We start from the raw sequence: 14,827 nt of genomic DNA, 5'->3' as shown, positions 1-14,827 counted from the left end.
GAGCTCCATGATTCTCAGAGGAGGGTAGGCACTGTGGGATGAGGTCTGGGCTGGGACTCAAGAGAAGGGAGTTCTTCCCCTGGATCTTCCCCTGAAGTGTTGTGCAACCTTGTGCAAATTACTTCCCACCCTTGGGCCTGTTTCCCTATAACATAAGGGGTTGGGTTGGATCTTGCAGTCAAGTTGTTACTGAGCTTTGACAAAATGCTCCCAGAGTCTCCTAGCTACCATGGTGTGTCAATGTACTGGGGTCACTTTGCCTGTGTTTGTATGTTCGAAGATCTTCTGGGTGATTCTAATTGCTGCTGGAACAGAGAACTACGAGATGATGTTCGATGTTCCTTCTTGTTCTAGAATTCCGAATCTGTGCCACACTACATTACCTGTGCCTCATATTGTCATTAATGCCTGTCATGGGAGAAGAGTTTTCTGCCTAAGACAATTTTCCAGATAATTAGAGTCCTTGGAGCATCAACCTTTTAAAACTTTTGCCCTTCTTTGATTTTTTTCTTCTTAAACAAAACATCAGCATCTTTTTGAGGATTTAAAGTTACCACCATGGTCATTTGTTCGTGCGTTTGTTCAATAAATATGCATTTGGCATCCCCTATATGTTATAGGTGCTTATGGGAAAATCATAGTTTTTCCCATAGTGCAGTCGAAAGATGGATGGACCATGGGCCTTACTAATGAAAGTGACAACTAACATGAGCATTCATTACTATTAATTACTCTGTGGGGGGCACTGTTCTTGGCTCTCCAGTTTCTCCATCCCATTTAATTCTTCCACCAATCCTCTGAGTCAGGTACAATGATACCCTCATTCTACATATGGGGAAACTAAGGCACAGAAAGGTTTTCTGTTTTTTTTTTTTTTAATATGTTCTCAAGGTTGCACAGATGTTTGAGGCAGAGCCAGGATTCAAATCAGGGCCCAACCTCTCTGGATGACCAGGGTCAATGTCGCTCCCTCCCAAAGCCTCAGTTTCCTCTGGTGCTGAATGACTCCAAGGCTCCTTGGAGGGGTCCCTTGACTCACAGCTAATGGGTCTGTGTCTGTCCCCCCAGGTCTCTCAGGAAGTCTCTCACCTGTATCAAGGAAAGCCTGCGTATCTTCATTGACCTTGGGGAGAAAGACAAGGCTGCTGAGGCCTGGCTTGGAGCTGGGCGACTCCACTACCTCATGCAGGAGGACGAGCTGGTGGAGTTGTACCTGCAGGTAGGCTGCCTGAAGAGCTCACCTGCCCACCTGGGCCATTGGAGAAGACAGATCTACCCTCCAAAGTGACCATATGTAGCTAGAGAGTGGTGCTATCCATGCTAAGCCCTTGGAGGGTCGACCCTGGGATGTTCCATGGGCAGAAGATAGAGACCAGGGTGGTATGGTGACTGGCAGTCCCTGAGTCCCAGATACCTGTATGAGCTCTCTAAGAATGTGGTAGGAGACTCAGTCATCTGTCATGTCAAGTAGATCTATTTTTGCTGAGCTCAACACACAACTTGACTTTGGGGTTTTGCTGCAATATGAGGCAAGGTTGGTGTGTGCAAGGCATTAACATTATCGTCCTCTTCTAGTCTTTTTTGTTGTGTTCCTTTAATACCTGAGATACAGTAGAGTGTAGTGATTAAAATTCTGGGCTTTGGAGAGGGACAGGCCTGGAATCCAATAACAGGGCCATCAATTCTGGACTGTGTGACCTTGGGCTTGCTACATCAGCTGTCATGGGACCTCAGTGTCTTCATGGACAAAGCAAACCCAGTCTCTTAGGGTAAGGTTTAGGTGTGTCACTTGCATAAATGCCTATGCGAAGCAAGCATTTACTAAATGCTTGGGACTTAGTAAATTCTTTTTTTTTTTTTCATTTTCTCATTGTGCTTTATTTAATAATTCCCCAATGACAAATCATGTTATGTGCCTTTTTGTGTCCTATTGACCATTTTTATACTTTCTTTTATCTGCTCAAGAATTTTTCCCATTCTTTTATTGATGTGTTTTTATTATTGATTTTTAAAAGTTGTTTATATGTCATTCATGAAACCCCTTTATTAGATGTATGCATTGTGAATGTTTCACAATTACTTGATTTTTTTCTTTTCTTTTTTTATTTCTTTTCAGCGTAACAGAATTCATTGTTTATGCACCACGCCCAGTGCTCCATGCAATACGTGCCCTCCATAATACCCACCACTTGGCTCCCCCAATCTCCCACCCCCCACCCCTTCAAAACCCTCAGATAGTTTTTCAGAGTCCATAGTCTCTCATGGTTCACCTCCCCTTCCAATTTCCCTCAACTCCCTTCTCCTTTCCATCTCCCCATGTCCTCCATGTTATTTGTTATGCTCCACAAATAAGTGAAACCATATGATAATTGACTCTCTCTGCTTGACTTATTTCACTCAGCATAATCTCTTCCAGTCCTGTCCATGTTGCTACAAAAGTTGGGTATTCATCCTTTCTGATGGAGGCGTAATACTCCATAGCGTCTATGGACCACATCTTCCTTATCCATTCATCCATTGAAGGGCATCTTGGTTCTTTCCACAGTTTGGTGACCGTGGCCATTGCTGCTATGAACATTGGGGTACAGATGGCCCTTCTTTTCACTACATCTGTATCTTTGGGGTAAATACCCAGTAGTGCAATGGCAGGGTCATAGGGAAGCTCTATTTTTAATTTCTTGAGGAATCTCCACACTGTTCTCCAAAGTGGCTGCACCAACTTGCATTCCCACCAACAGTGTAAGAGGGTTCCCCTTTCTCCACATCCCCTCCAACACACATTGTTTCCTGACTTGCTAATAAATGGTATTTTAACATTATTATTAAAAATCTATTATTGTTAAAAATCCCTTGGATTTTTTTCTTTTTAATCATCATTTCTGTTATCTGCATAATGCTGACATTATGATGTTATATATTATTTGTTCCATTGAAAATATGCCAGTTATCTTTTCTTCCTTCTCATTTCTTATTTACTCCCTTATTATTGCCCTTATTACTAAGCTCACACAAACCCACGTCTACAGAGTCTTAACTGTGACCGTGTGACATTGAGTGCGAGCTCACCGTGCACAGGGGCTTTGCAAGCACGTCACATACCTGCTGTAGTTGAACCCTCATTCCAAATGCAGCAGGAGTTTCTACTCAACCTCCCATTTTATGGATGTGGCTCAGTGAGCCTGAGTAACCTACTCAAGGTGATGTGGCTGGTATGTCGTGAGAACTGCACACAGACATTGTGACATAATGCCTTCGCTCTCAGTCTCTACATTTTTCTGCCGTGGGATGTTAGAGCTGGAAGGGCTTTTGGAGAGCAGATAATTAGGTCTCGCCTTTCCCTCTCCAGGAGGAGAGGCCCAGAGGGAGCCATGAGGTCGTGCGTTGCTCAGCGGCAGCACCTCCCGATGGCAGGATCCCATCTCCTCGCCTGTTCCACTGTGTGGCCATGTGGGGTCTTGCCCCATTGACTCCCTGCCCAGGCCCGGTCCCAGGCCTCCACAACCCCAGACTGCTGCCTGCTGTTCTGTGGGGCCATTCTTGACCTCAGGTTCTCTGAGGTCCCATAGTGGTGCTGCAGATGTTCTGGGGTCCATCCCCCACTTGAATTTCATCTCTGAATTCTGTTTAGATGCAATATGGAAGTGCCTGAGAGAGAAAGAGCTCCTGGGTGCCAGGAGAGGGGTATGGGGCTGGAGGGCACCAGGATGTCTTTACCGCTAACTATTATGTAAACACGGTTTCCTTCGCCTTTCTGAGCCTCAGTTTCTCCATCTGCGAAGTGCAGGTGTCGGATGAGATCACTGTTTTCCAAACTGCAGTCATTTATAGGCGAAGTTCATGGCTTGGCCATGTTCATGTATTTTCTGTATTGTTACTATTTTCTTCGACTCAACTTCAAATCCACTTAGTTTTTTACACTAAGTAACACTATCTGAAGTCACAGGTGTGAATGTATTATTCAGCTTTTCCTCTAAAACACATCAAAATAAATACTGAGCTATTAAAACATAGGATGTTTGTTTATGTACTGCTCAAAACTATCTCTAGGTCTCCTAATACCATCATACCATGATGGAGGAATGCTGGACTAGGGGGTCGCAAAGGCTTCCTACTGGTCCTGTGAGTGTGGAGGACAATTCGGCATTTGCAGGATGTGAGCAGAGTGTTAAACCAGGTGGTTAGGATGTCACTCTGGCCACTCTGTGCATATTTGGAAGGCCTCTCTGCCTTTGACACCTGTCTCTGTCCCATCCAGGCAGCCATCCAGAAGGCCTTGAAGTCTGAGGAGCCCTCTCTGGCTCTCAAACTCTATGAAGAAGCAGGTGATGTGTTCTTCAATGGGACACGCCACAGACACTGTGCCGTGGAGTATTACCGAGTAAGTCCTGGGCTGTGCCATGCACCCACCTGGACCCTGGAACAAATGTGGGCAGGGCCACGTCGCCTGAGGTCCCTGTCCCCTCTTGTGCTGGGATTCCTTTTTCTTTCTTTCCTCATCCAGTGCCCATGCACTCTTCCTTTTTCCAATCAATAGGCTCTCAAAGAAGGGGTCGATAAACTCTGTCATTCCTAGATTTGATAAATTGTCCTTTCTGGGAAAACACACCAAAATAATTATACCTCTTGGGTATGCCGCACTTCACCATTTCTGGCATAGTTCTGTGTTTACCAGAACGTTCCTGTGTACCACTGGTGGCGTGGTGGGAGATGACGGTTCCCCAGATGAATACTTTTGTTTTATTATGTTTTTATCAAGTGTGCATTCACATATGTTTTAAAAATTAAAAGTGTGTAACACTAGCACATCAAACCCATGACTTCACAGATATTATTGTCAAGGATGAGGTAAAGTAGTAAAAGAGAGTTGACTTAAAAATAATAGTAATTAAATAATTGTGCATATGTTAAGCAGATATGTCACAATTGTAATTGTTCATCACTGACTTAAGGTTGGAAACCTCATGATCTTATTTGACCCTAAAATTTCATTTATGCATTCATTTGCTTGTTCAGATCTTTATTCAGTCATCAAGCATTTATCAAGCACCCAGGACATGCCAGGCATGGAGCTAGGGGTGGGGAGAACAAGAAGCATGTCCCTATTGAGCTAGTCATTTTCATATGCACTTTATAGATGAGAGAATTAAGTCTAGAGAGATGAAGTGACCTGCTTACAATTCTATCATAATAAAAATAATAGAAATGACCATTTGTTGGGCACTCTCTGACACCATGGGCATACCCCACAGATGGCACTGTGGGTGCTAATGGATCACGTGGTTGGGAGGTGACTACATTTCCACGTGGCCTCAAGAAATGTCATCTTCCTTTTCCCCATTTGCGTTTTTCTGGTCTTAGGAGGTCTCATGACCTTCAATTCTCCTACTTCTAAAATCTGGGCAGAGCAACCAAGAGCAAGGACCAGGAGAGTGAGCTGTGAAGAGCCATGCATGGAAACACAGCCATCCCCCCAACCCTTACCAGCAGAATGTAAGCCTCCTAGAGTATAGTCTATACCGAGGATTCTTAGCTGGACTAAGCTTCCATGTGCTTCTGTTCTCAGGCTGGGGCCATTCCTTTAGCGAGGAGGATGAAGGCCATGAGAACAGAGCTCCGGGTTTTCAACAAGCTGACAGAGCTGCAGATCAGCCTAGAAGGCTATGAGAAGGCTTTGGAGTTTGCCACCCTGGCAGCCAGACTCAGCACGGTCATAGGTAGGTGGTCCTGATGGTCGGCCATATTGAATGAGAGGGCTAATGGCTTATCCAAAGGGGGAATGATGAAGCAGTAACAACAGAAGCTCTGGAGTCAGACCATGTGGGTTCGAATCCCAGGTCCGACTGCAATCTCTGTTGTAAGCAAGTGTGTCATTTGCAAATGGGGATGGTTCCACTGTTGGGTTTGTTCCCAGTTCAGGGTAAATGGTATTTTATCCTGTGCACAGGCAGTGCCCCTGTTACTAGAGGCCTCTGCCCTAAATTTTTAATGGGTTGACGGTTAGTCAAAAGCACATTTTCCATGTGGAATTGAAAAGTAAATGAAGATCAAACTCCTGTGAATGTAACTCACTGTGTAGCTGAAAAAGCTTGCAATGACCACAGACTCTGGTAGGAAACAATGTGTGCCATTAGAATAGGAAAAAGGCAGAATTTAAAAGAAAAACAAAATTAAAAAAACCCTGTCCTCTTGAATGTTGGTCTTGAGGAAAAGCAGGTTTGATTAGAGAAGGCTTGATTCGATGTAGGGGCAAATGGAGTCTTCTGAGAGGATTCTAGAAGGGACTTCTGGGCATTCTCAAGGGCTTGAGATGTGGATGGCACTGGACTTTATTGTGTCTAATTGCACTTCAGAGCTCTCTGTCTGTTTTTCCTACCTTTTTCTTTACTGCAGAAAATCTTATCTGAGTGACAGTCTGCTATCTCAGGAAAGGCGGTGGGAGCCCCAGGCAGTTCCCGCTCTGAACACTCTTTATCCCTCTCTGGACACAAGCTGAAAGGAGGATATATCCACCCTTTTATGTACTTCCCTGTGACTGGATTTTTCCATATCAGAAAATTTTCTCTCCCTTGGATTTTTTCTTTTATTTTTGGCTTTTGTCTCTTTGAAGCTTAAAAGTGATGTTTTTCAAATTGCATCAAACAGCCACCTTGCGAATATTCCAGAAACACAATGGGAAGTCTTTGTTCTCTCTGAAAGGCCACTGTGTATTAAAGGAGTTGGTTATTAAAACAACAGAGCCGCCAAAAACCAAAGTAACAAATCATAGACCCATTAGAAACCAAGGTTCTAAACACGAGTTAAAAGTGGCAGGGAGAGGGGGGTCGGTTCTCGGTAGTCATCTGAGACCTTGGGCTGGTGAAGGAGGAAGAGGGTGATTGCTTCTGGGGGTAGTCCCAGGAAGCTCTCTGAAGGGGGAAACTTCCATGTGGTGAAGGCGTTTGTACTACAGAGTCATTCATTACAAAAAATCCTTGGCTACCCCATCAAGCTAGTCTTGTCTCATTACAGGGACTTGGGGATAATTATTTCCCAGAACCTTGAGTTACAGAGATTTCTGTAATAAAGAGAAAATTTTTTTCAGGGCATTGTCCTTGAATCTTGAAGAGCACACGTGCTCTGAGCAGTCATTCCCAGAGCCTGGCGTTTTCTTACACATCCCTTACCACAGGAGAAATTTTGCCTTTGTGTGTGAGGAAGTGTGAGATTATTTGAGGAACTTCTATGTCCCAGGAGACGATGAACCTCCCACGAGGGCAGGGACCTCTTCTGCTTTGTTCCGTGCATCCCAAGCAAAGTCCCCGATCCCTAGAAGACCTTCAAAAAATAGCAGCGCCTGGGTGAGTAATTGGATGTCGGCAAGTGTCGGCTGCGAGATCTCTCCCTTGGTCTTCCGATTCCTAGGAGATCAGAAGCAGGAGCTGGTGGCCTTTCACCGTCTGGCTACAGTCTACTATTCCCTGCACATGTACGAGATGGCTGAGGACTGCTACCTGAAGACTCTGTCCCTTTGTTCCCCCTGGCTGCAGAGCCCCAAGGAGGCCCTGTACTATGTGAAGGTGTATTATCGCCTGGGGCAACTCACCTTTTACCAGCTGAAGGTAAGAGCCAGGCTTAAGATGAGGTCCTGAGAAAGCTGCATTCCCACCCTATTCTTCCCTGGACGCCTTCAGGGTACAGTCGAGTGGCCCAAGATGGGAAGTCACATCTCATAGGGTGGGGAATGACTCCTCTGGAGACATGATGGCTATTTTCACTTAGCCCCATGGGAGATCTCAAAGATGCTCCCATCTGATGAGGAGAGAGATCCTAGCTCCTCTTTCTCCCTGCCCTGCTATGACTTCCAGAGCCACTTTATCTGTCAGGGACCATGAGGACCTTGCCCTGTGCCTGGGAGTTCCTGAGGGGCCTATGGAAATACACGATGCACAAAACAAAGGAACTATAAGCTCCAACATTAAAATAAAAAATTAATACTTAACGGTGCGTCTTCAAAATATTATAGGGTAACTAGTCAGTCATCGTGTACTTCTTATAAAGTTAAATGAAACTCTAGGAGAAATCTGGGTACACGATACCACGTTTGAGATCGCGAGGTGCGGTCTACGAATGCAGGCGTGCCTCTGTCCTAAACAGGCCTCAGCCCTGACCCTCCTGTTTGTTCAGCAGGAGTTGAATTTAGAGCTTCTTATTTTTCCAGCCACTTCTCTGTGTTGGTGGTCTGGAAGTCTCTGTTACCATTCTGGCCCTCAAACTTTGTCTCTGGCATTGGCTTCCCCTTACCAGAGGTCCCTGTCTGCACCAGTATGGCCCTTAATCTCTTAATATCCTTCTGAGTCACGCCTGTGTTTGGCCCCCAGGGGAACCTCAGGGCAACTCTGCTGTCCTTTTCTTATTTGCCAGACGTTGTTTCTGGCCTGAATTAATTATTGACTTGTGAGGGTTAATGGGAACCAGACATCCCTTTTTGAATCTCACCCAAAGAAGCATCTGTTACTCATTCCTACCATGTGGGGAGGGACCACGGGGTAGTGAAGGACTCGCAGCCATCTTGCTTCTGTCCCATAGCCCCGGAGAAATGGTTCAGGGACAAAGTGCATCTGATCAGGTTCGCCCAATCAGGGAATCTAGGGATTGCCAGGCGGAAGAATGCAACTCAAATTAGCTTAAACAAAAAAGGCAATTTATTGGCTCAAGTGACTGGCAAGTTTGAGTATAAATTCAGGAGTTTTAGGGAGTTCTGGATGCTGGTACTCAAACATCATCCTGGATTTTCTCACCTTTTCCTGTTTCTCTTTGCTCTGTATGTTTCTACTTCTTTATTTCCTGGGGGTCCTTTGGGTCCAGCTATTAGCCCGTGGCTAAAAGGGGGAGGGACCATTAGCTCTGTGAGGTTACACTGAGAGGTCCCAGGAAGTGAATGGGCTAGGTCGGCCTGGATCATTTAGGGATCCCTGAGGTCCCCGGCCCAGGATGATGCCGCTCCATGATTGGCTGAGCCTGGGTAAGGTACCACTCCTGTGGCCATGGCAGAGGGCCACTGCAGGGAGCACTGTCACCTGTCCAGTTCACAGTAGAGTGAGGTGGGAGCTCCCCCAGGAACCAGGGGGAGGGGGGGGTGGAAAGTGTGTGGGGCGGACCAAAGCTCGAGTTCGAGTCCCCCGCACTGCCTCTTATCCTCTCCCGGAAACGTTTGCTGACCGCTGTCTCTTCTCTGCCCGCTTGCCATGGGGTTAGGATGCCCACGATGCCACCGAGTACTTCCAGCTGGCCCTGGCAGCAGCGGTGCTGCTGGGTGACGAGGAGCTGCAGGACAGCATCAGGAACAGGCTGGACCACATCTGCCGGAGCCCCCTGTGGCACAGCAGCCCCTCCGGGCGCTCCTCAGAGAGGGCACGGTGGCTGAGCGGCGGGGGGCTGGCCCTCTGAGGACCGCTGGCCCAGATCTGACCGGGGGCCCATGGCCGGAGCTGTCTCCCTTCCCAGGGTCTTCCACCCTGACCTGGAGCGTCCTTCCAGGGGACGAGCACAGCTCAGAGGGACAGGGGCTCCTTCCAGGAGGGTCACAAAATGAGTGGATGATAGAGCGGGGATTGGAAGTCCTAGCTTTGTGTCTAGAGTGTTTCCAGTGGACTCTAGTCTGCAGGTACATCCGCTGAAACGTACTTTGTCAACACGCAGTTCTAGAGAAACGGAGAAAGCTTGCCCCTGCGGGGAGCCTCTCTCCTGCCCACAGTGGGGAAATCAGGCACTGCCCTGGAGAGTCTGGAAGCTAGACTTTGTTCCCCTCACTGACTTCTCTCAGGGAAAGCCCCCTCCCCTTGCCCCAGAGAAACTGGTAGTTTCTTGCTTCTCTTTCTTCAGCCACAGGAGGTGCTCTACCTCCTGCTCCTGGGGCTGGTGGCTGGGAACTCACCATGCTCTCAGCTTAAAAGATGGCCTTAGAATGGCCAGGTCGGTGCAAAGGTCCTGGGGCATCTCATGCAGATTCACCTCTCCATCCTGCCTGAGGCTCTGATCCTCCATAACCTTCTGGAAAGTCCGGGAGGCTCCCCAATGGCCAAGGCTGAAACACCGAACACTAAGAAAATTACCACATTACATGTAAATAGTGTATATTATTAAATATTGCTCATCTACATTTATGCATATTTGTGTCCTTTCTAACGGGGAGAGGTGAGGAGGGGGAGTCCTGAAAGTTGGGTTAAGTACCAAGGTGCCATATGGATTTCAGGGCTGCTCCTCAAAAAATCATCTCTATTAGTTTTCTGTCACTGCATAACATGTGTGGTCGCTTGAAACACCCTTTATCTCACAGTTTCTGTTGGAAGGCAGGAACCCAAGCATGGCTTTGCTGGTCTTCTGGCTCAGGGCAGTTCACAAGGCTACAGTCAAGGCTTGTCAGCTGCAGTCTTCTCAAGCTTAGCTAGCGGAAGTCTCTGCTTCTAAACTCACACCCACGGCTGTTGGCAGGAGTCAGTTCCTTGCTTGCTGTTGGCTGGAGGCTGCCCCCTGATCCCCACCATGTGGGCCTCTCCACAGGGCAGCTCACAACATGGCCGCCAGCTTCGTCAGAGAGCAAGTGAGTGAGACAGAGCCGAGTGAGAGAACAGAGTCTTGGCAGAACCTCATCTCAGAAGTGACATCCCATTAGTTTTGCCTATTCTGTTCATTATAAGGGAGTCGCTAGGTCCAGCCCACAGGAGGAGGGAGAGGTATTTACCAAGGGTGTAAACACCAGGAAGCAGGGAATCACTGGGGGCCTTTTCAGAAGCTGCCTACCTCCGTATCTGAGTGTTTTGAGGACGGAATCAGGAATTCCCTAAGGCAGGGAGCTCCAACTACTGTCCGCTGACTAGAGCAGTGGCAACAGCCTCACCTGTGTGATTGTTTGAAATGCAGATTCTGGGGTCCCCCTAGGACCTCTGAATCAGAATCTCTGGAGCCCTAGCTTTTGCCTTTCTTTCTAGATGATTCTAATGCACAGGAAAGCATTAGAAACACTGCTTTGGAGCCACGGCTCACAGATAATGTGCAAAAGAATTGTCCACAGAACTTGCTGGAAATGAACTTTTTGGTTCTGACTCCAGGAATTCTGATTCGGTAGGTCTGGGCGATGCCCCAGGTACACGCATTTTCTTTTTATTTATTTATTTATTTATTTATTTTTAAAGATTTTATTTATTTATTTGACAGAGAGAAATCACAAGTAGACGGAGAGGCAGGCAGAGAGAGAGGAGGAAGCAGGCTCCCCGCTGAGCAGAAAGCCCGATGCGGGGCTCGAACCCAGGACCTGGGATCATGACCTGAGCCGAAGGCAGCGGCTTAACCCACTGAGCCACCCAGGCGCCCCGGTACACGCATTTTAAAATGAGCAACTCAGGTGATCCTGATGCAGGGGGTTCACCCTTGTTCTGAAATGTGGGAACGTCTTAGACGATCTAGCCATAGGGCTGGCCACAGATGCCCAGCAGCTTAGATTTTATTGTTGGACTCGCTGCCCTTAATTTCTAGCTTCTTGGGCCCACCAGACGGGTTGTAGTGCGGTGGGTTGGGATTGGGGTGAGGAGTTGAGTCCATATGGCATCTTCTAGTCATTAAGGTCATCTACGCATCAGTACATCTTATTTTCCTTTGGATCTCGGTTGGTTGTCAAACGCTCTCTGTTCTAGAATAGTCTTCTCCAGGAAGGAAATGAAGTGACCTAATCCACTACCATGTAAAATAGATGTGATTTTGTTCCCACCACAAACCGTAAAATCCCTGAGCGGGGAGGGATGTTTTGGATGGGTCTAACCTCCCACGCAGCGTCCTTCCCACAACATTCCTGGGAGACAGACAGGGGCACACACATGCGTTCCAGGACAGTTACACATCTTATTTTGAAGTGAGCTTGTTTGGCCCTGCAACCCATGCCATGAACTGTTCCCCATTTGCCTCAGGTTACAGTCCCTCTCCCTTTCCCCCCTGACCTATTACTCTCCTCTGGCCGGATGCCAGGTTCAGCTCCTCTGCAAGTGTGCTTCCCACAACCCGCCAGTCTTCAGAACGGGCTTGTGGGGAGAGTACAGAGGGAGGTTACTGTACTTAATGTACTTTAGTGTGGTAGTCTAAGGTTGCAATAAGATATTTCTTCTCTCCGGCAGTCGCATCTTTCCTCTGGCTCACATTCAGCTTACGATCGGTTGAAACCTCCTTCCACGTGAGCTTCTGTTTCTCTAGATCTTTCTCAATTGCTGCAAAGTATATGTTGTGTGTGTGTGTGTGTGTATATCTATATATCCCCTCTATTTATTTACTCATTTTTATGGGAAGGGCATTAATCCACCCATTTTATATTTCATTGGGAATTTTGGCTAAAATTTTCTGGTTCTACACACTTTGGTTCATCTGTAAACCTGGTACATTTGCCTCTACCCAGATCAATAAACATGTTCAACATAGGGGTGCCTGGGTGGCTCAGTGGGTTAAAACCCCTGCCTTCAGCTCAGGTCATGATCCCGGGATTCTGGGATGGAGCCCCACGTCCCGCTCTCTGCTCAGCTGGGAGCCTGCTTCGCCCTCTCTCTCTGCCTGCCTCTCTGCCTACTTGTGATCTCTCTCTGTCAAATAAATAAATAAAATCTTTTTAAAAAATGTTCAACATAATTCCAAAGATGAGGGTAGGATTAATTTTTTTTTTAAAGATTTTATTTATTTATTTGACAGAGAGAAATCACAAGTAGGCAGAGAGGCAGGCAGAGAGAGAGAGGAGGAAGCAGGCTTCCTGCTGAGCAGAAAGCCCGATGCGGGGCTCGAACCCAGGACCTGGGATCATGACCTGAGCCGAAGGCAGCGGCTTAACCCACTGAGCCACCCAGGCGCCAAGGGTAGGATTAATTTTTAAATGAGGAAAACATTGCACGGTATCATTGTTATTACTACATCCTGTATGAAGTCGCTCTGCTAAATAGTCTTTAAAAGTGTTTAAGAATCCCATTTAAAAAATATGAAATCATGTTGATGCTCCCCCCACCCCCAATCCACAGAGCATGGAGTGGTGATTGGATCTGGTCCATATTCAAGCAGGTTCTCTTATAGTAGAGAAGGGGAATGAATCGGTTGTGCTCTTTATCCTAATCCTCCACTAAAGTTGTGAGAGCCACCCGACTTCTGGCTGCCTGTACCTAACCTAAATAAAGATTAAGAAGGGAATTGCACCATTGTGGAAAAACCCGTAATGTATTTTCTCAGCTTTCAGGTGCATTTTTTTCCTACCCAACAGTGTTACCACTCTGAAATCCGATATGCTTTCACCCTTTTCTTATTTGCTTCTTGGTTATTTTAAGATGTCTTCAAATTGTTTCTCTGTGTACATGTGCATGTGTGTATGTATATATGTGTGTTTGCTTGTGCTTTGTAAGTGTTATGTAACTCTTCTGACAGAAGTTTACCTGGGGAGGGAGTGTATAGGGGTGGAAAGTGTGTCAGAATTAGGGGGAGAAACAGGTCACCAGGTTAGGTGAGACCTGTATTTTGGTCTTGAATTTGACGTTAAATTGCACTGTGACCATGGGTAAGTCCCTGAGACTCTATACCTATCAGATCTCTGATATGTGAGATCTCTGGGTTCCTTCTCAGCAATGTTGTTTCCATATCATATGAGAGCAGGAAATGAGATTTGTATCTGGGAGATGAAATCATATATATATTTTTATGACCCTATTTTATTCTCTTCTTTTGTAGGTGAGTAAACTGAGAAAAAAGTAATTTTTTTCCCTGTTACAGAGGATGTTAGTGGCAAAGACAGCAGTACCCTGGATCTCATGACCCAAGGACTTTGCGGCACTAATAGTGCTTCTCTTGCTCAGGGCGACCTTCCTGCAGGGATACGCATGTGTACGTGTGTGTGCACGCGTGTGTGTGCGCATGCGTGCATGTGTATGTGTGTGCATATGTGTGTGTGCATTTGTGTAGGCACTTGGGCAGTTCTCACTATTATGTGCCACCCGAGCAACCATTTCTCAAACTTCTTCTAAACTGATTTGTTTTCTTTACTCATATAAATTAATTTTATAAAGGATGACTGATCTGTGTAGAAGGAAAACACAAGTTGTGCTTTCCAGAAATAGAATTTCATAAATGAAAACAAATACAGTGAAAACAAAACAATGCATGACATTCAAGCTAGGTCCTGTTGCCCATGGCAAGTGCCTGTCCTCGGCTTGATCTGGCATTATTATTTGACAATAAAAAGATGAACAAGTGGCAGGGAACATTGCAAACGACTAACACGGTTGTCTTGGAGCAATCAAAGAAATGCAGGCAGCAGCGCAAAGGACTAAAATCCTCACAATGACAGTGTTATTCAGTGCCATGCCTGACACCTACTTCCCACTTCAGGGAAGTGGGGGTTCAGTGTTGAGAGATGGAAGGGGGAAATACGAATGTGATCCAGGATGGGAAGTTCTGTGGTGGGAGCAAATTACAGGGTGTTATGGGAACTCAGGTGAGGCCACCTCACCCAGCACGGGACCCAGGGTGTCAGGGAGGACTTCCTGGAGGAAGTAACAACTGAACTGAGTTAGAGAGAGAGATAGTCAGAGATCTCCTTAATTCCAGTTGCAGGTTGTGGGGTATGGAGTTGACAGGCATGTGTCAAGCAAAATTCCAGAAGATGGAGGGGACCTGCTGTTTTTTGAAAATAGCACCGAGTTTAGTAAAGCTGGAGCAGAGTTAGGGAGGGAGGGAAGTGGAAGTGGGAGAAGCTGCTAGAGGGGGAGCCAAGAGTGGGTGGGAACCATGGAAAAGTTATAAGCAGGAGAGCGAGACATGGTCAGATTTGTGCATT

General features: G+C 46.6%; 1 protein-coding gene across 6 annotated transcripts in view; it reads left to right on the top strand.

Moving 5' to 3' along the window:
- SH3TC2 (SH3 domain and tetratricopeptide repeats 2) overlaps positions 1–10,138 on the top strand; it is a 99,754-nt gene extending 89,616 nt beyond the window's left edge. For 5 of the 6 annotated variants that reach the window (XM_047731393.1, XM_047731394.1, XM_047731395.1 and 2 more), the window contains exons 13-17: positions 1,069–1,219; positions 4,256–4,378; positions 5,564–5,714; positions 7,402–7,598; positions 9,235–10,138. In XM_047731393.1, coding sequence (XP_047587349.1) covers positions 1,069–1,219; positions 4,256–4,378; positions 5,564–5,714; positions 7,402–7,598; positions 9,235–9,426 — 814 coding nt within the window. In that variant the 3' untranslated portion in view covers positions 9,427–10,138. The other variant, XM_047731396.1, reaches the window with a different exon arrangement.
- Positions 10,139–14,827: the final 4,689 nt, after the last annotated feature.

The sequence above is a fragment of the Lutra lutra genome, chromosome 5, assembly GCF_902655055.1.
Source record: "Lutra lutra chromosome 5, mLutLut1.2, whole genome shotgun sequence".
In the NCBI taxonomy this organism is placed as follows: Eukaryota; Metazoa; Chordata; class Mammalia; order Carnivora; family Mustelidae; genus Lutra; species Lutra lutra.
The sequence above is the reverse complement of the archived record's forward strand: the minus strand, read 5'-3'. Positions and strand labels throughout refer to the sequence as shown.